Source organism: Thunnus thynnus, chromosome 14, assembly GCF_963924715.1.
Source record: "Thunnus thynnus chromosome 14, fThuThy2.1, whole genome shotgun sequence".
Lineage (NCBI taxonomy): Eukaryota > Metazoa > Chordata > Actinopteri > Scombriformes > Scombridae > Thunnus > Thunnus thynnus.
Genome location: NC_089530.1, coordinates 15,894,453 through 15,913,402, shown reverse-complemented (window position 1 = coordinate 15,913,402; position 18,950 = coordinate 15,894,453). Strand labels below are relative to the sequence as shown.

The 18,950-nt window shown below is 41.1% G+C and overlaps 2 protein-coding genes across 3 annotated transcripts; one reads left to right on the top strand and one right to left on the bottom strand.

The window, feature by feature from the left end:
* Positions 1-85: 85 nt before the first annotated feature.
* On the top strand, positions 86-1,683 carry c14h10orf53 (chromosome 14 C10orf53 homolog). Its single transcript, XM_067610201.1, has 3 exons — positions 86-529; positions 608-727; positions 1,040-1,683. Exons 1-3 carry the CDS (start codon positions 436-438, stop codon positions 1,102-1,104), a joined length of 279 nt encoding a protein of 92 aa, XP_067466302.1. The 5' UTR covers positions 86-435; the 3' UTR covers positions 1,105-1,683.
* A 245-nt stretch (positions 1,684-1,928) lies between these two features.
* On the bottom strand, positions 1,929-18,332 carry ogdhl (oxoglutarate dehydrogenase L). Of its 2 annotated transcripts, none has more exons than XM_067610194.1 (23): positions 18,188-18,332; positions 17,263-17,489; positions 16,610-16,780; positions 15,716-15,818; positions 13,375-13,490; positions 13,114-13,268; positions 12,458-12,604; positions 12,280-12,370; positions 11,996-12,175; positions 11,749-11,877; positions 11,181-11,360; positions 10,925-11,077; positions 10,144-10,246; positions 9,784-9,912; positions 9,187-9,337; positions 6,481-6,608; positions 6,218-6,396; positions 5,991-6,062; positions 5,339-5,464; positions 4,327-4,399; positions 4,066-4,229; positions 3,830-3,984; positions 1,929-3,699 (listed from the first exon to the last, which is right to left on the bottom strand). In XM_067610194.1, the coding sequence occupies exons 2-23, from the start codon at positions 17,485-17,487 to the stop codon at positions 3,576-3,578; spliced, it is 3,054 nt and encodes a 1,017-aa protein (XP_067466295.1). In that variant the 5' UTR covers positions 17,488-17,489; positions 18,188-18,332; the 3' UTR covers positions 1,929-3,575. The 2 variants fall into 2 exon arrangements, with proteins under 2 accessions (XP_067466295.1, XP_067466296.1); XM_067610195.1 differs by lacking the exon at positions 18,188-18,332 and adding an exon at positions 17,953-18,083.
* Between the last annotated feature and the right edge of the window lie 618 nt (positions 18,333-18,950).

Sequence of the window (18,950 nt, the reverse complement as noted above, 5' to 3'; positions counted from 1 at the left end):
TCTACATACATCGTTATTATGAGACACAACCTAGTTATGAGATGTGGTCATAGGTCAAGTTTTTTAGAAAGATTTTTAAATTTTTTTAAAAAAAACTTCTCATAAATTTGTCTTAGAATCTAACAATTATTGAACTTTCGATGATATATTGTCTTATATTAAGACCCACATATTAAGATATTAGGACCGTAATCTTAAGACTTAGTATCTCATGCTTTTCTGGAACATTTCATTGTATAACTATAAATTTGACATATTATAATGATATAGTTGTAAAAGTGTCTTAATCTGTCAAAATTATCATATGTCATATAAAGAAAAAAAAATATTTATGATTCTCTGTTTTTGCACCCATGCACTTAACTGGAAAGGAGTTCAAATAAACTAGCAACAGGAGCTGGTGTGTGATGGTTACCATAGAAACTACAACAAACAATGCCGACAAACGCACGGGTGACACTTTGCCACGGACCTTATAATTCCAATGGAGTGGTAAAGCACAGGACTTCCCGCCTGCAGGGTCTCCAGGGTATGTTTCTTTTCCCACCAGAGTCCAGTTAAGATGTGTTGTTTTAGATGAGGTCAAACATTGTCCGTATGTCTGCAGCCGCTCTGAGAGCACGCGGGCACCAGTGCGTCTTGGAGGAAACGCGCGAGTGGAACATGGTGGAGCTCGTGGTAAACGGGGAGACCATCTTCATCTGTAATATCAGGCAGCTGGAGTTCGGTGAGTTTGGTTAGTTTTGACATCTCCACGAAATAACGCGTAGTCTCTGCTTCTCCTCTGACGTTCCTCCACCGGTTTTACACTTCAATGTCTGTAAATCGACCGGTGAGCATTGTGGGTAATGTAGGCGCCAGGTTTTGACAAGGAAGAAGGATGCATGGAATAAGATGTCGGATATCTCGTTGTGTTGCATCACTTTGTATCCCTTTACTGTCCATTGTGAGTCAATGTGACAATGTTATAGAGGATTAATACTACATCTGTACTCTGACAGAATCACACTGGCAACCTGTTGTGCTTTTCCCCCCCAAGGTGGAGATGGTAAACTGGACCCTGTTTGCAAAGAAGCTGTTACTGCTGTGGAGAATGCCCACTGAAGATAACAGAATCCCACTCAGCTTTTAAATAAAAAATGCAAAATACATTCAGTGCCAGTCAAAAGTTTGGACACACCTAATGAGAAAGTGTGTCCAAACTTTTGACTGTATGTTCATTAAAAGGTTTTTTTCTTATTCGCCAAAACAATCTTTTCAAGCTACATGATCTTTATTGCAGTTTTATTTGTATTGTTAAATTAATTCACAGGTGTACTGGTGGAAGGCTGGATTAACAGCTAGTCCTAGTGGGCCACTGCCTCGGGGCCCGAGACCTGCAGGGTACCCAAAACTTTGCGCAGCAACTTGGTCCTATAAGATAATTTTCTGGGCCAGTCTTGTAGAAGGAGCCTGTGTGAAAATTTGGTTTGAACACATTTATTTATTTTGGGCATACATGGTGCATATTCTTAAGTTTTGTTTATGTAAACAACAAACAAATGAGCACACAAGAAACCTAGCATACTGGTTTATTTTTGTTTTTCTTGGCAAATAATGAATCTGCCACATGTAGTCCGCTGCAGGATTAATTGCAATAACTTTGGTGATCCCTTAACTTTTACAATTTTAATTTGTCCAATGCTTTGGTTTATGACCAAACACCTAGACAACTAATGTCATTCCTTTCAGCCTAACCTGTACTTTGTTAATTAGCAAATGTTAGCATGCTAACATGTTACAGTGAGATGGTGAACATTGTATACTGGCTAAAACATAGCATGTTCACATTCAGCTCAAAGAGCTGCTAGCATGGCTGTAGAATCTTAATCATGCTTTTTTTTACAAATAAACCGTAAATTATCTGCAACTAAACATCACAACCAAAGCACGTTGTTAAACATATTTTATTGCATATGTCATTATTCCAAGTAAAGTGCAGCTCCAACAAGTTTTGTATGTTCCAGTACATTTTTTTTTCATTAATAAACTAACACATGTAAAAACATTAGATATGTAAATTTATGTTTGGGTATGGCTTATAGTTAAATCTCCCAGCTACAAGGTAAGCTACAGTACAGCTGAACAATAAGCATAATTTAAAGTAGCGTTTCAAAGCACAGAGGTAACTAACATCAATCCTGTTTAATACCTGGGGGTTTAAATGTGACAACGAAGCGTCAGTATTGCTCTCAAAGCATCCAAGACTTTGCTGTGTTTTTGTGTGTGTGCATCCTTCAGCCTCCAAAGACGAAGCTGAGCCTTATGTCCTAAGTAGAAAACACTGCTGCAAGTCTCTGTGCCAGCTGGCTCATGTCTCCTGATGAAGTGAGGTGTGACAATAAATACAGACTCCTCCACTAACAGCTAAGATAGCCAAAGCAAATACAGGCACTAAACCTACTGATGTGTTAAATTTCAGGAACAGTCTTCATACCTGTGATATGTATAATTCACATTAATTATAAGTACACCAGTGTGGTGTTTATTGTGCGTCTTGTAGCATCAACTATTCATCTACAAAATCAATATAATACAAATCAATACTACTAATACTATTCAGCATAGCAGTAATGGAGGTATCTACTGTACTAAAGCTACTGCAATAACAATGATTGTCAGGAATCTTAGTTTTATTATTATTAGGGCTACAAAGAGTGCACTATTGCTACTTCACCACTCATCTACAGTATAGTAGTTGCTAAAGAGACAGTTCTGTGACTGAATGATTTTATTTACTGTCTGTATAATATTTTGCAAGGAATGTTTATTTTGAAACAGAGATGTTGGAGGTGTAGCACCCTTTCGAGGATAAAAATCTTTGTGGTGACTGTGCTTATTCTGTAAAAGCCTTCATAAAGGCCCCTTGCTGAGTAGTGTTGATTGAATAAAGTGCAGATTCTCCCTGTAAAGCCAGGATCAGACAGGAAAATAGCTCGATCCACCAACTGTAACCATTTATTTTTTGTGGAGGTTTTTCTTATCTGAATCCAGGGTTTAAGGATTGTAAAGCCATTTGAGGCAAACTTGTGATTTTGAATTATATAAATAAAAGTGACTTGCCTTCACTTGACACGGGGTATGGCCAGGGAACGAAAACCATTGCAGAGCGCAATAATTTGTCATTCTATCCCATGTAGTGCGTCACAGTGGAAAACAAATGATTCTGCATTTAGGAGACTTTGTAAGGCCCTGACAGAGTGAGTGTGAGTTTGACAATTTCTTGTCTTCTCTCGCCTAGTTTGATAACATCTAGGATGTCTTCCGTGGCACTTCTGACACTATAGTAGTCGCAGGTCATGAAAGACATAAATGTTGTGTAGTCTGATTCAGGCATAAGTCAGTCAGTGTGACAGAGTTATCTTTCACATAAGGTAAAAAGGGGTAAAATAATGTTCACTAAAAACATTAGGCTATGCTCCAGATTGTCTCAAATTTAAAAGAGCTCTGCCTCTTTCCCACATCAAGACTTAAATTGCCCATGGTTATTGGAGATGAAACTGCACCTCCAGCTTGTCTCACGTTCCACAGCTCCATTACATGTCCCTCCCCTCAAAGGCGCTCAGGTTGAAAGCTGTGTCCATGAACCTCTTCAGCTCATTGAGGTGGGTGGACTTGTTCCCTGTTGCAGGAGCGGCTGCAGGGTCCCGTCCCACATACCTGAGAGAAACATTAAAGGTTTGTGTCATTGTGTCACCCCTGACATGATTTCACCTGATTCTCTCACTGCATTGTTCTAATGTGCACGTGTCATGAACAAATCGGATGACAAGTGAACAGAAACGCTTACCAAATGGGTTTCTTGTTGGCCACCACTGTGAGGAAACGTGGCCGGACGTAATCATAGTAACCCATGTTCTTGTGCTCCTCCTGACACCAGACCAGCTCAGCATTGGCATATTTTTCTGCCTCTGCTCTGACCAGGTCAAATGGGAATGGAGAGATCTGAAGGGGAAGCCGCAGATTAAGTGGAAGAAGAATTAAATAAGTGGAATAAGAAACAAACAGTGGAGAAGGATGAATCACCTGTTCAAGTCTGATGATGGCGATGTCTCTCTCCAGGTTTTGCCGTTTCCTCTCTTTAGCCAGTTCATAGTAGACTTTGCCAGTGCAGAAGATCACCCTTTTCACTTGGCCTGGGCTTTGACTGGCAGCTCCCACATCTGGAATAATCCTTTTGAATGTACTGCCTGCAAACATTAAATATGATATGTTTCCCATAACTGTAGACCAACATTTGTGACACATTTTTATCTCAAATTTCAATGAGGTAAAGTAAAACTCCACCTTTGGCCAGGTCATCAAAACTGGACCTTGCATCGGGGTGCCTCAGCAGAGATTTGGGAGTGAAAATAATCAACTGTGAACAAAGGGAGACAGTTTCTGTCAGCTACAAACAGCAGATTGATTCTGTCATCCGTATCTTCATTGTGGGCTTTGAAAAAACTCCAGAGATAAAAGTTTTTATCTCTTTTCACGCTAATTTGTTGCCACCATATAACACGCAACATCAGCATTGGGAAAACAAAACATTTCTTTATCAATCAAATAAATAAAACCCTTCGTGCTCAGCCGACCAAGTCTGAAATTTCAGAGTTTTTCATAGAAAACAAACAATATTATTCCCTACTGGCCCCCTCACTAATTTGCTCAGGAAGTAATTTTCTCATGCTCCGCAAAGCATTGCATTTATGTGCGACAGGGGATCAGTTAAGACATTCACTGTGGCTGAAAACTGTAAGAGACTGAAAAAAAGAGCAGTGCAAATACAAAAAAGAGAAATTATTTACACTCAAAAACTTTATACCCACACTAGTTCTACTTTTGGACTTCAAAGTACTAATTAGGAACATTTAGTACATTTGTATATAAGGTGGGTAAATGTTTTCTGAAAATTGAGATTCTTTTTGAAGTATGGCTGTAATCCAGTATTATAACAGTTATTTTTAACAGTATGTCTGTCATAATGAAGCAAATAAAGATATAACTACAGTTTGTGCCTCTCACGTATTCATATTTAAGACTCTGATTGATACATATCAGACTCTGTTTTCCTCAAAGATAAATACAAGTCAAACAAAATATTTCTAATGTCAGTTTTTTAAAAGATATCTTCCAAACAGCTGTAAGTGTAAAGTATGCTTTAGATTTCTCTTTGAGGAAAGCAATGGCTTATATGTGTAATTTGGACGCAATCTATGCAAAGTTTCAAATGTAAAAACAACCATGACATGAGAAGCACAAACTGAAGCGAAGCACTGCACAGATAAAATATAATGAAGACAGTGTTACGCTTTACCGGTTTTCTGAATGGCAGCAGAATCTGCCGTCTAAGCACATGACTGTAGTTAGCAGGCGTGGAGCAGTTGACCACGATCCAGTTACAGTCATTCAGCTGCTGGACTTCAAAATCTCCACTGAACTCCTATGTAAAAAAAGAAGTGAATAACAAAATAATTTTAAAAAGTTATTGACTCTGAAAACATAAATTTAACTTCATGTAGATGCAATTACAGAATTATTGTTGTAGCAATGTTTTATCTCATGATTGGGCAGGAGAGGTACTGCAGAGAGGTACTACCCCCCCCCCCCCCCCCCCAAACACACACACACACTGCACAGAGAATGTTAATCCCTTGGTATGCTCCCACTAATAGGTTGATCAATATCCCATTTGTAAATGAATCTGGTAGGCTTCTGCTGATACAGCCCACTGTGGCTCCCTCCCTGATGTTCCCTCACACCAGCTCACCCTTGGGACCTGAGTTACTGCTGAATATCAACGCTTTGGAGGCCATAATGAAGAGACTTATCAGCTTTAGAGAAATTGGCAATCATCACTTAAGCCATTACTGAAGTGGTTATGACATTAGCATAGCCAATAAAACAGGAGATTGTTGAAGCACACAGTGGAATGAAAGTGTTTACATGAACTGTACATGTGAACATACAGGGAAGTGATCAGGGTCATCTTTGCTCATTTGCAGGAAGCGCTCAGGTCGGGCTGATGAATGTTCTGGACCCTGACGACAGAAGAGAACAAGAGCAGGGCACATAATGACAAAATGGAAGAAGAATCCCACCTCATATATTCCAACAAAATCAAAATTCATCTACAGAATTACATACTTATTCTATTTTCTAAAGTAGTATAGCCTGGCTGATTTTTACTTCTCACCATTCCCTCCATCCCATGTGGCAGCAGTAGGACAATGCCGTTGTTGCGGACCCACTTGGCCTGGCCCGAGCTGATGAACTGGTCAATGATACACTGGGCTGTGTTGTGAAAGTCTCCGAACTGGGCCTCCCAGAGGATCAGAGCATTAGGGCTGGCCATGGCAAAGCCAAGCTCAAAACCTGAAGTCACAGGCATCATTGCACAGAGCCACAAAATGACTTAGAGTACAGCATGCTGTGTAGCCAGAGAGACTTCAGTCTTACCTAGAACTCCGTACTCTGATAAAGAGCTGTTGCAGACAGTGTAAGGAGCCTGGTTGGCCCACAGATGGTTCATGGGAACACAGATACGTTTGTCCACCTCTTGGTCATGCAGAACATGATGACGGTGACTGCAAAACATAAGTGAGGCAAAGACTGAAACAGGCAAATAAAAAATAAAAAATAACGACTGCTATGCCAAGTCATCCATTTGTGTTTGGTACTTAAAAAGACTGTGGAGCATAGAAAATCAATCAATGTAATGACATCATCTGTTACTAAGAGAGCATATTAATGTATCACATTTAGCTGACATTAATGGATGGAGTAAGATCTTACCAAAAACGACCACACAAAACCATCTAAGAGGCTGTGACACAACTAATGCAACTACTAATTATTTTCATCATTGACTGATCGATCTATGTTTTTTTTTTTTTTTACCATAAATCGATATGTTGTTTAGTCTATAAAAAATCAATAAATATAAATTGCTTGTTTTGTTTAACCAACAGTCCAAAACCGAGATATCCCATTTATCATTACCTAAAACCGAGAATAGCAGTATATTTCCAGTTTTGCTTAAATGGTTAATCTATTACACTGCAGATTATCAATTAATCTATCTATCTAGGACAAAAAAACCTAAGTGCTGTATTTACTGCTACAGATGGATAGTGACGCACGAACTAAAGATTTTCAGGACTCTAGGCTGATGGAAAACAACAGATTTTCTAAGAATTTTTGTGAACAATCTTAACCCAGTAGAAGATGCAGGCTAAACACACAAACACTACAGTCCCCAGTCAAGTCCATACAGGCACTTCATGAAGAGTAGCGCACTCTCTCTCATCTTCCGTCAGTATGAGGCCCAACAAGAGTTGATGGGAGCGAAGAGCCAAGCGTTAACAAGCTCTGATCGTCCACTCGCTCCCAGTGTAGGAATCAGCCTTCAAAACCAGCACGATGAGACAATCACTTAAACCCCTTTAACATCACTCTAACGACGTCTACACACACGCATACATACACTCAGACACACATGCAGCGCTGGAGGTTATGTAATGGTCCTGGCGGAAGAACTGCAGGAAATAACCAAAATCTATTGATTATGATCTTGAATTTGATATATTACCCCCTAGAAGACCAGATAATCTTGAATTGAGTCCTTTGAATAATATCCTCCATAATTATGGACTAATGAGGGCACATAATGCGTAATTGTTTTGTTTGATCCTTGCTCTACATTTGCAGGATATACACTTTCTCCTCAAGAAATCCTTTGATGAAAGAATGAAATGGAGAGCATCCAGCATTAATTGAGGTAACCCACATCATTTCCCGTTTAATTTACTCAATTCGAAGACCCAAAAACCTCATGAGAATGAGGTCTTTCTCTGGGATTGCTTCATAAACTGTGTGCCAACCTCTTTCGTCTCTCTTTCTTTCTTTCTTTCAGGTGTACAGGCACATGCACACTTACACACACACACACACACACACACATCCTCTGCCTGGGGGCCCCATTAGTCAGGGAAAGGGGTGCACGGCGCGACGCATGCAACCCACCCAAACACGACGACTGAATCCATTAGTCCGCGCTGGTACGTACATCGCAGATACGCAAGCAGGCTCACTCGACTGTAACATGCCAATATGCTGCTAAGAACTATGAAGGGAAACAGAGTAGTGGGGGATGAGAAAAGTGGAGGTAGGAGGAGGAAAAAAGCAATAAAGGGTGGTAGGGGGTAAAGTATAGCTGAAGTACAATGAGAAAGAAAGGTAACACAAAGGACCAAATCTGAGCTGAAATGAAAGTAAATAAACAACAGGTGATACAGAGATGAAGTGTTTGATGTCATTTTTTTCAGCCAGGCAAATTAACCTGCTGAAGGGGACAGCGGACGGGGAGAAGTAGATGTCAGTGGTAAATGCGAGACAAAAAGAAGAAGCCCCGTAGCCTCTGGTTAGTTAGTGTGATGTATGTCGCTGAGAGCTGAGAGGGGGGCGGGGGCTGTGTCAGTGAAGATGGGCTGGTGGAGAAATGATAGGGGACAGATGAGACAGGCACAGTGAAAGGGGGAGCTGGTTTTTGTTCATGTGTCACTTGTTCCCTCCATACCATGACAACACCATGTGGGCTTCGCAGTTCCCAGGAGACTGTGCTGACGTCTTCTGTCTGTCAGACTCCCTTTGCCACCAATTACTTAATTCACCATCTTTAAGAGAGTGTTCTTTACCCTTTATGGCTGGTCAGGCTTGCTGACCCTGACTGAACAAATGTGCCAATTTCATTTCAAAATAGTAGATTTGGGGCAATATCAATTTAAGAGTCATTGTAGGGTCGGATGACATGGTGCAAGTCATTGCCACAATATCAAGGATATTTTCCAAAATGATGTAATTCCACTGTAAGTTGTTTAATATCACCCAGCCCTTCGTCATCGTAATGAGAGATAAAGCTAATGTGTGAGCTCATTCAGTAAGTGGAGGGTGTGACTCCTCACAGACTCCCAAGCTATAAAAACCAAGATGGGAAAAATCAATATATTTACACTCTTCCTTCAATAACTATACTTGAAGATCCTTTATCACAGCACCTCCTCCTAGTACAGAAGAGAGCATTAATACAAGCAGGCATAGAGGTTTAAAAAAAATAAAAAATCATACAGATCCTTTTAGTTTTCAGTTGTGATTACACAGACTCACCTAAAGGTGCCCCGCTCTACATCTTGCCCACTGAGTCGCACATGGATTCCATCTTTAAGAAGGGAGCCGAAGGCCATGTACTCTCCTAGAGCCCAGTCCATCTGCCGATTCTTCACCAGGTCAGCCCGACCGCGCAGGATACGAGACACACCTGCAGAACACACACACATACACAGGGAAAGAAAAATTTAAACAACTGATATCTTAGGCGAGCACTGGGGAAGGGGGGTGTAAAAGCAATGGACTGATGTACTGTGTTGTAAATAACATTAAAAACTCTTATGGCAGTCTAAATGGCTACAGCGTGAGCCCGATCAGCTGTGCAGGCAAAACACCTGCTGTTAGGAAATGATGTGTTTAATGGTAAACTGCTTTAAAAAAAACTCAATATCATCCCTGCAGAAAAAAACATCCAAAAATGAATTCTGGCTCTTAGGTTAATGTGTTTTACAGATATTTAGCAGATTACTCAGGAGCATGAATCCCATAGAGATGTTTTCTTTGTGTAGATTTCTAGCACAACTTATCAGTATCACTGATACTGTGTTAGCCTGTTTCTTTGCTGAATATTCTTCCTCACAGAGCGACTAGACTCACCAGGGTGGATCTTAAAATCTTCCAGAGGCACTGAGCTGGCTGTCTGGCCAATGTGCTGCAGGACCTCCTCATCCAATCCTGTAGGGAGGCAGCTCATGCTCTTGGGCTCTCCCTCAGCTGTGAAGAAATCTACAGAGAGACACAGCGTCACTCCAGCAGAAACAAAAAGTATTTACAGAGAAAGCAGTCAATTAAAAGAAAAGCTCTTTCACAAAAGGTGAATATTATAAGCCTCACAAAGGTAGTATTTGTTTTAGAGTTATTGGATTGCATTATATTGTACAGGTGTTCACGTCATTGCGTCCACCCTCTGTGTAATCAGGTTTCCTTTCAAAATGCAGGGACAGTAATTGTTCTTACCAGGCCAGGGGGAGTCTAGCCAGTGTCGGTTGTGTAAGATCTTTTCATCCTTAGAGCTGGTGTATGCCTCCTCACATATCTTGTCATATTTGGCAACCTCTTCCTGCATCCACATTTGGTAATGTGTGTTGGGAACAAAGAGAAATACTGTATAAGAACTGATAGATAGTTTTTTACTTTAACTAAACAACTACAGCTGACTAACCAAAACTGTACATAGCTGAGACAGATAGGAGGAAACAGAAAATGGGAGAGAGAGACATATTAAAGAAGGAAAAAAAGTCTCCAGCAGCAGTAATGGTTCTGCCTTGCTATATTACAAATGGGCTTTTTACAAGGGTCCAAATAGCAGGCCACACAACAGAAAACAATGTCCATCAAATGCCATGAAGTAGTGCACCATTGAGGTGCTGCAGTATTTCTCTGGCATCTGGTAAGAAAAAATGTTCAGAATGGATTTTACGATCCAAGTTTCTGTTTTGGATGAAGAACCTCAGCGATTCCACTGAATGGCGCCAGAATCTGAGGTATACTTCAACTTCATTGACCAATATATACTCTACGTGAGGGATTGTGAGGCTGGGTGATTGAACTGAGGCAGTAAATTGAAACCCAAATACAGCAGTGCTGGCACAACATATTTACTTGAAGGCATTCCAATATCTAAGTGTGATTTAATGCACACAGTCCAGCATATGGTGATACAAAATAAACCAGCATACAGTAGTGGCTACCAATATACTGTATATTTAACAAGAGCAAACAGCATTAGATCACAAACCTCAAATTCCTGCAGTGTCACCACTCCCTCAGCAATGAGCTTGTCGGAGTACTTTTTCAGCACATGCTCCTGCCGACGGATCTGTTTGTACATCAGCGGCTGAGTGAACATGGGCTCGTCCATTTCATTATGACCAAACCGTCTGTAAGAAACCTGTAAAAACACATGCACCTTAAAAACAAAAATTGTGGTGTGTAGATGTGTGTGCTTGTAATTGTGTTTCCTGTTAATCGATTAAGGCTTGGCTGTGACTGACGAGGTCAATGACAACATCCTTGTTGAAGGTGGTCTTCCACTCTGCAGCCACCCGACACACGTACATGACAGCCTCGGGGTCATCGGCATTTACATGGAAGATGGGTGCATTCACAACCCGAGCCACATCAGTGGGGTAAGGAGAGGAGCGGGCCACACGAGGGTCAGTAGTGAAGCCAATCTGAGAGCAACAATCACATCTCAAAGTTGATAACTTGACATTTAGAGCCTAAAATCACAGACAAAATTATCAAAATGATATTCAGTACAACAAAATGTGCTCCACTGTTGATGAATAACATCAGAAAATCTCTTTACATGTGTAAAAAAAAAAGATTTAACAGCTCATTATGTTAGTTTTCATTTACAGTTTTCTTGGAAAAAATTATGAATTTAAACTACATAATTGTGTAAAACAATAAAACAATATGATCATATCTTCCTGTCGACAATCACCAGACGGTCCCAGTCGTTATTATAAAAAATAGCATAAGTAATAGTAGCAGTTGTAGAAATTATATCAATAACATCAGGATTAGCAATAGTATTATTATTAAACCTTCCCATACCTGATTGTTGACCACCACGTGGATCGTACCATGTGTGGTGTAAGAGGGGAGCTCACTTAGGTGGAAGGTCTCATACACAACTCCTTGTCCAGCAAAAGCAGCATCACCATGCATCAAGATGGACATCACCTGGGAGAATCATAGAAACTGACTCAACAGCACAAGGTAACAGTGTATCTGTCATGCAAATCCACATTTACATCACCAATGTATCCTTCCATCATGTACCTGTTATAGTAACTGTTACCTTTTTCCCCTGAGTGTCTCCTCTGTAGAACTGCTCAGCTTTGGCCTTGCCCTGAACCACTGGATCCACTGCCTCCAGGTGGGAGGGGTTCGCCATGAGTGACAGCGTGATATTCTTGTCTGTCTCACGGTTAATCCTCTCGTGGTACATCCCAAGGTGGTATTTGACATCCCCTGAGCCCTACAGGCATAGAAATGGTTATGAAATAAAGCATCAGTTGAATGCTCCAGACCTATTTTACTCTGATAGTCTTCCATGCCATCATCTATCAATAGTTTCCTCACCTCATCAGCAGCCTCTAATTTGGGGTCGAACTGGCAGAAGATCTGATCCAGCTCCTTACGGATCACATTGGCCAAAACATTCAGTCGACCCCTGGAAGCAGAGTTTACAAAGTCTTCAAGTATCAAATGGAGGGAAAAGAATTACCTGTATGCATAGAGAGGTTGTAATTCACATTACCGATGTGGCATCCCCATGATCACACTGTCGATGCCTGCAGCGCTCGACTGGTCAATGATGGTTTTAAGAGCAGGGATGAGCACTTCACAGCCCTCCAGGCCAAAACGTTTCTCTGATGACCACTTCCTAGCCAGGAAGTCCTCAAACCTAGACATGAAACAAAAGTTCTGTTTATAACAGTTCGTGGATGTTCTGTGCCACCAACAGTTAGCTTTACACAACTGCTGATACTGCTACGGACTGATAATGATGATATTGGTGCTCCGGTAAAGAACTTTTGTAACAATGCTATGGTGGTTGGGGGTATTTGTACTCAAGCATTTAGCAAATTTATTTCAGGACCACTGTGTGTGTGTGTGAATAGGAACTAGGAAGTCAAAGATAACATGCAGCAATGTGGAACAAGCAAGAATACACTAACAAGATTACACACACTAACAATAAGATCACTTCCAGGAACCTCCAGTGACACCTGAGATCGTTTATCAAAGATGAAAATGAGCTCACATGAAGAATGGGGTGTTTATCTTTCCAAATATATGGGCAAACCAGAGTTTTGTTTATGTAATGCGAGTCCCTGATGTGAGCTATAACTAAAAGTGAGGTATCGTGCTGTCAAGAAAATGTGAGTCATTAGATCTTTAATCATTGCTGACCGTGTGGATCTGATCAGGCGGGCTAGCAAAGTTCTCTTCTCAGCATTAGTGAACTGCATGATTCCTGGAGTCTCAAATTTCTGACGGATCCACTGACACTGGTCCACGTTGTTAATGAACATGAATTCGACTCCTACGTGACCACAGTAGGATGTCTGAAAAAGAAGAGATTAAAAAGCAAATAGCATGGTACAGTGTTAAGGCTTTCTCTCATGATTAAACACATTTGTCACATTTGACACAAGCACACAAAGAAAGTACCTCGAGTCTGCGTATGATCTCTTTCAGAGGAAGAGTGGTCTCTCCTCCTCCGATGAAGGTGGTGGAGGGTAGCTGAAAGCTCCTGTCCAAGTCAGACTCATCAAGACCATAGAAACCTTTGATGACGTCATGTGAAACAAGTTTGATTAAGAGATTTAAGGCCAGTCTATCAACATGTATTAACAAAACTACCCTCCCTATTCAAAATTAATGATCGTTAAAGCTTTTTTAAAAATTCATAATTTATTTTTTCTTTCTAGTACTTCACTGCAGAGGCAACAAGCTAATAACTTGCAGGGAGCACACTTCTCCAACAGAGCTACACAAAACCCAAATAGTCAAACTAAAGAACACCCAAAACAAATCCTTTTCCACACTTTTCAACATTCATAATGCCAGAAATCCTGCCTTCATCAAAGTTTAATTAATACTGTTGAGATCCTAAGTTATTTCACATCTTCTGGTAATCATGTGAATACATTTGTTAAGTCAGAAAATACTGACCTAACAATTATGATAATAGATTTATTATTTAAGTCATTAATCAAGCAAAAATGGCAAATATTCACTGGCTCCAGCTTCTCAAAAGTGAGGATTTTTTTTTTTCAAAACTGTAAACTGAACATTTACACTGTTAGTCAGAAAAAAACATCAATTTGAAACTATCACTTTGGGCTCTGAGACATTGTGATGGGCAATTATCAGTATTTTTCTGACATTTTATAGACTAAATGGACTGCATATACAGTATATAGTCCTTTTATACCTTAACAGACAAAGCACTTATAATTTGCCTTACATTCACCCATTCATACACACACTCACACTATAATGGTGATGGCACCATGCAAGGCAGTTTCGAGTTCAGTGTCCTGCTCAAGGACACTTCAACATGTGGACAGAAGGAGCTGGGGATCAAACAACTAACACTGCAATTAATGGACAACCCCGTAAAAGCCTCCCCTATTACTCAATTGACAAAACATAATAACCAACAGATTATTTGTTAATGAAAATAATAGATAGCTGCATCCCTAAGTGACTGTAATTTAATTAACAGGGTATGTATGACTCTGCAGTGAATTAACTGAAAATAAATCTATATTTTTAACAAAGTCAACTGGTTTGATGTCAAAAACTGAGATTAAAGCTTAGCTAGAAAAAAAAATTATCCAAGATGTACAGTATTTTTTAGACAGTACAAAATCAGGACCTGTGGAGACACAGCATCAGTGTCGGCCGCCCCACATAAGTTTCCGTGCTGACAAAGCCCACCTGAGAGAGCTGGTCAAGCTCAAGATCGCAGGCAACATAAGAGGAGACAGGTGCAAATCATATTAGGAACGCAGCAAAGACAAAGGGGGCCAGGAATAGACTCATGTTCTATCAGCTGACCAAATAAGGGGCCACGGAGGCTGTCATTAGCTTTCATTAGGGAGCTATAGTCCTGGTGACAATACATAATGCTACGCTATGTCCTGACACACACTGATCACTGATAACAGCAGCCAACAGAAACAATGTCTCTCTCTCTCTTTCCTCTTTACTGGCTATTACTGTAGACTTCGATCGCTTTCTGCGGCCGTCCCACATCCTCCGACCCTCAGTCCACTAAATGAAATGGAGAATGACAAGAGCTACGCCTGAGATTAATGACAGCATTAGGCTGACCAACCCGGACCTGGCAGAGAACGTGATAGGGCCTTTTACACTGAAATACCACTTACACTCTTCGGTCTGATGAGTTATGCAACCCTGGATCAGATGTGTGTGTGTATAATGCGTGTACAGACGCACATGTATGTACTGTATAAACCCTCAGAGGGATACAGAAATGTTATTGAAGTAAAATGCGGGAAAAATCTGATATTTTCATTATAAAGCAAATTAAGCTTTTGAAGTAATGGGAATAATATGCTTAAGACGGAAATCCTTCTGCAAGTATCCTGAGTTAATTAGAGGGAAGGGCTTCTATAGTGGGAATCTCATCAGCATATATACTGCCTGTAGGTAAACTCCACATGCCTTTAGGTAGGAGAGAGAGGTATAAAATAGGAACTCTTTACCTCCTCTGTACAAAGTCTGAACCAGAAAATGTATAATTAGACCTGCAGTTTCAACCATGTACCTCTGTATCAGCATTTCAAGAATACATGTGGCACTTTCATGTATTTTTGAAACAATACAGCCTGTTGTAAATGGGTTTCATGGTTAAGATAATCAACTCAAGACAACAACAACTTGACAGAAAAAATATTTCTCTTGTCACCATTTAGACTTTTGGTTTGTGTCCATAATGTGCGACATGCCTAGGATGAGGGCAGGGGGTCGTGAGTCTCACCTAATTTATCGATGGTGGTGATCAGGTCGGAGGGAACGAAGGAGTCGAGGTCGGCTTCCAGGATTCCCAGAGGGTCTAACTGGGCAACATGGTGACCACGAATCTACACAAGGAGACAGGCAGAGATGTGGAGATGGGGGAAGGTAAGAGTAGAAAAGGTATAAAAAAAAAAAAAGAGAGAGAAATTGACAGGCAAGGAAAGAATAAGAAAATTCAGCAAGGTGATGCCATCATGATGCTGAGTATAAACAGCTGGAGAACCTAACATTCAGTTATAGGTCAACCTCTTTGAGAAAAGAGCCCCGTGGGACTGCTTTTATGTCTGTGTACACACACATACTCATTCCCACTAGGATTGCAACAAGCTGGGAATAAAAGTGGCGCCTTTGCCAAAAGACAGAATTTAATAAATCCCTCGGATAGTTCCTCGAATTAATTTGAGGGCGAGGGGAAATGTTACCACCTGTTTTGTTTAAGTAGTCTCTTTGATATTTCCATTTTCAAAAAGCAGCCAGGGTAAGTAGGTTAGAGTTAATCTTGCAATTTGCATAACCTCGTGCAGTGACAAACAAATTGTATATTCCTTTTAATACAAGGACGCCCAGTATAAACATCTCTCATTGCCAGTTGCATCTGTTTTGGCAAGTCAAGTGGATTTTGTTTGTTGCATTTTTCACACACACACATCGGAGATACAAATAGTCAGTTGTGGCTCCCGGTAGATGACATCTTAATTCTGTACACAGACACTACATTAAGATTTAAATGGATGCCATGAGATGTGTGATCAATCTTTTAATTTGTAAATAACACAAATCCACATTAAAAGCTGTGTTTGTCAGTGTGTGTGTGTGTGTGTGTGTGTGTGTGTTCCTCACAGCTGGGCAGAAGTACCTGGTAGGCTCTAATGAGAGTGTGCACAGCCAGGTGGTCCTCCACCACTTTCTGTGCCATGTCTGTTGAGTGGGACAGCACTCGGCCCTGGAGCAGAGCGGAGGGGCGTCTCTCATCCGCCTCGCCAGACGGATTAGAGGCCTGGATGTTACGGAAGAATGTGTCCCAAGACTGGAACATAGAAAGAGACAGATCCAGCAAAGGCAAACAGGGCCATTGAAAACATGCACTAAAATTATCCCTGCTTCTTATTGACTAATAAAAAAATCAGTGGACACTCTGTCAAAGATTTATTTTTTGCCTTTTAGTCACAATGTAGGAGAGAGGTTGGGGGATGGTGAAATGATGGTGAAAGGCTGGACAGAAATCCAGGACAATGCTCTAAAGCATGTCATACATGCCCTAGTGAACATTAAGTGCCCTCTAGTCTGATATAATATGCTGAAGTGTATTTCTAAACCAACACAGGCAACAGCAGTTCATTGTACTTAAGCTGCAAAACCAACTCTGGTGCCAGGGGTGCTGTGCATTTCCCCCTCTGCAAATTTCCATTCATGGGCAAACAAAAAACAAATTAAAAAAAATTTAATTAAATATTCCAAACTTTTTCTGTCATAATGTGTTGAAGAAAGGCGCATGTTGCACACTCTTACCTCATGTACGTTTTTATGATCCTCCAGCCAGGCAAAGTACATCTCCTCCACATAGTTGGAGCTACTGGTCACCGCCGAGGGAACGGACGCAGCTGCCCCGGAGGAGCAGCCTCTCCTGGGGTCAACCCAGCGCCTGGCCGGGCCCTGTCCACACCCTCGCAGCCACTGACTCCCTCCAACACGCCCGCCCCTCAGCACACCCGCCAACGCCCGGAACTGACTCATGTCTGAGAAAGCAGGGAGACACATACAGAGGAAGTTGGGGGGTTAGAAAGAGTTCAGACTCAGCATCTCTTAAACGCTGTGCATGCCTGTGTTTGGCGTCACATTTATTGCAAGTCATTTGAAAGGAATTTTTTTTTTGAATGTCACATTTCGAAAACAATATTTGAGCTACAATGACTGATTGTAGGTTACGCATCTTAGAGCGCGTCGCACTTATAGGAGACTTAATTGCGCACAGGCTCGTTTATGGATTAAACGACCTTTACAAACGTACGTTTTCGATGCACTTAAACGAAGCAGCACAGATTTAACACAACCTCTGCAGAAGTAAACACGGCCGCGTAAAGGCCTGTGCCCTTCCTGCGCAACGTCTTTACAGCTGCAAAAAGCGCGTAACCGCGAGCTACCCAAGTATGATGGTCTCCTACTGCAGCATCTAACCTCCCCTAGTTACAACTTCCTCACCTTCTCCTGCAGGACGCGTTTTACTGGCTCCTTCAGGCTACAGCGCCGACATCAATGCCAAAACATTGCCTATTTCATTCTGGCTCTGTCCACTAATCCCTCAACGTCAACATAAATCCTCATAATCTCCCCTCGTCTCTGCCAGTGGAAATTTAACGCGCGGTATCACGGGAAAAAAAAGGACAGTGTTTTTTTAAATGTCACCTATACGCTTTATTGTAGAAATTGTATTTACCTTAGACTGCACCGCTCTATGGCTTTATTGTCATCGCCGAAGGGTGCAAGTGGGACAGGTATCAGTGAAGGTGACACGGATCCGAGTGTCGTTTGGCACGCCCCCCCAGCGGGTCAGGTGGTGCCTCCTCTGCACAGAGAACTGCCTGCTGCACCCATAGGTGCCAAGGTAACTGCCATACACAGCAGCTCAGTGACAGAGAAAGGAAAGCAATCAAGTTCAATTATATTTCAGATGTGTATTTTGTCTTGATTGATATAAATGAAATTATTAATAATTATTTGTTTATAACAGCAACCACTTACTTTAAGCCTGTAATTACAAAATCTATGAGGCTCTGTACACTTCTCATCCAGACAGGAATTTTTTTTCCTCCACGTCACACCACACATATGTCTTTCTCCCTCAGTGTTAATTATATAAGCCAATTAAACTTTTATACAGGCTGAACATGAGTCATTTGAGCAAGTGGTTTCAGATTGATGGGCCTCCACCTTGAGTGGGTTAAACAATAAGATAATTGGCCCTCCCTCCAGCATCTTTCCCTCTCCTCCCCTGCCCCCGCTCTCCTCCTCATCTAAGATTTTCATCATTCATACTCGCTGGCACAGAAGCAACCAGTATTATCAATCATAACAAACACAACACTGAAAAGGGGAAAATGGAGTGGGCACAAGTTGCTAGAGGCTCTACCAGACAGAACAGTGTAGGTCTAAATATCAGAACATCACATTAATCACAGCATCATTGTGTGTTTTTTAAA

Coding starts and splice junctions, on each gene's coding strand:
- c14h10orf53 (XM_067610201.1), top strand. CDS start 436: ATGCCGACAAACGCACGGGTGACACTTTGCCACGGACCTTATAATTCC. Junction 530..607: donor CCGCCTGCAGGGTCTCCAGG/GTATGTTTCTTT, acceptor GTATGTCTGCAG/CCGCTCTGAGAGCACGCGGG. Junction 728..1,039: donor TATCAGGCAGCTGGAGTTCG/GTGAGTTTGGTT, acceptor TTCCCCCCCAAG/GTGGAGATGGTAAACTGGAC.
- ogdhl (XM_067610194.1), bottom strand. CDS start 17,487: ATGAGTCAGTTCCGGGCGTTGGCGGGTGTGCTGAGGGGCGGGCGTGTT. Junction 10,247..10,924: donor TGACACTGCAGGAATTTGAG/GTTTGTGATCTA, acceptor ATGTGGATGCAG/GAAGAGGTTGCCAAATATGA. Junction 3,985..4,065: donor CCATCATCAGACTTGAACAG/GTGATTCATCCT, acceptor CTTCCCCTTCAG/ATCTCTCCATTCCCATTTGA.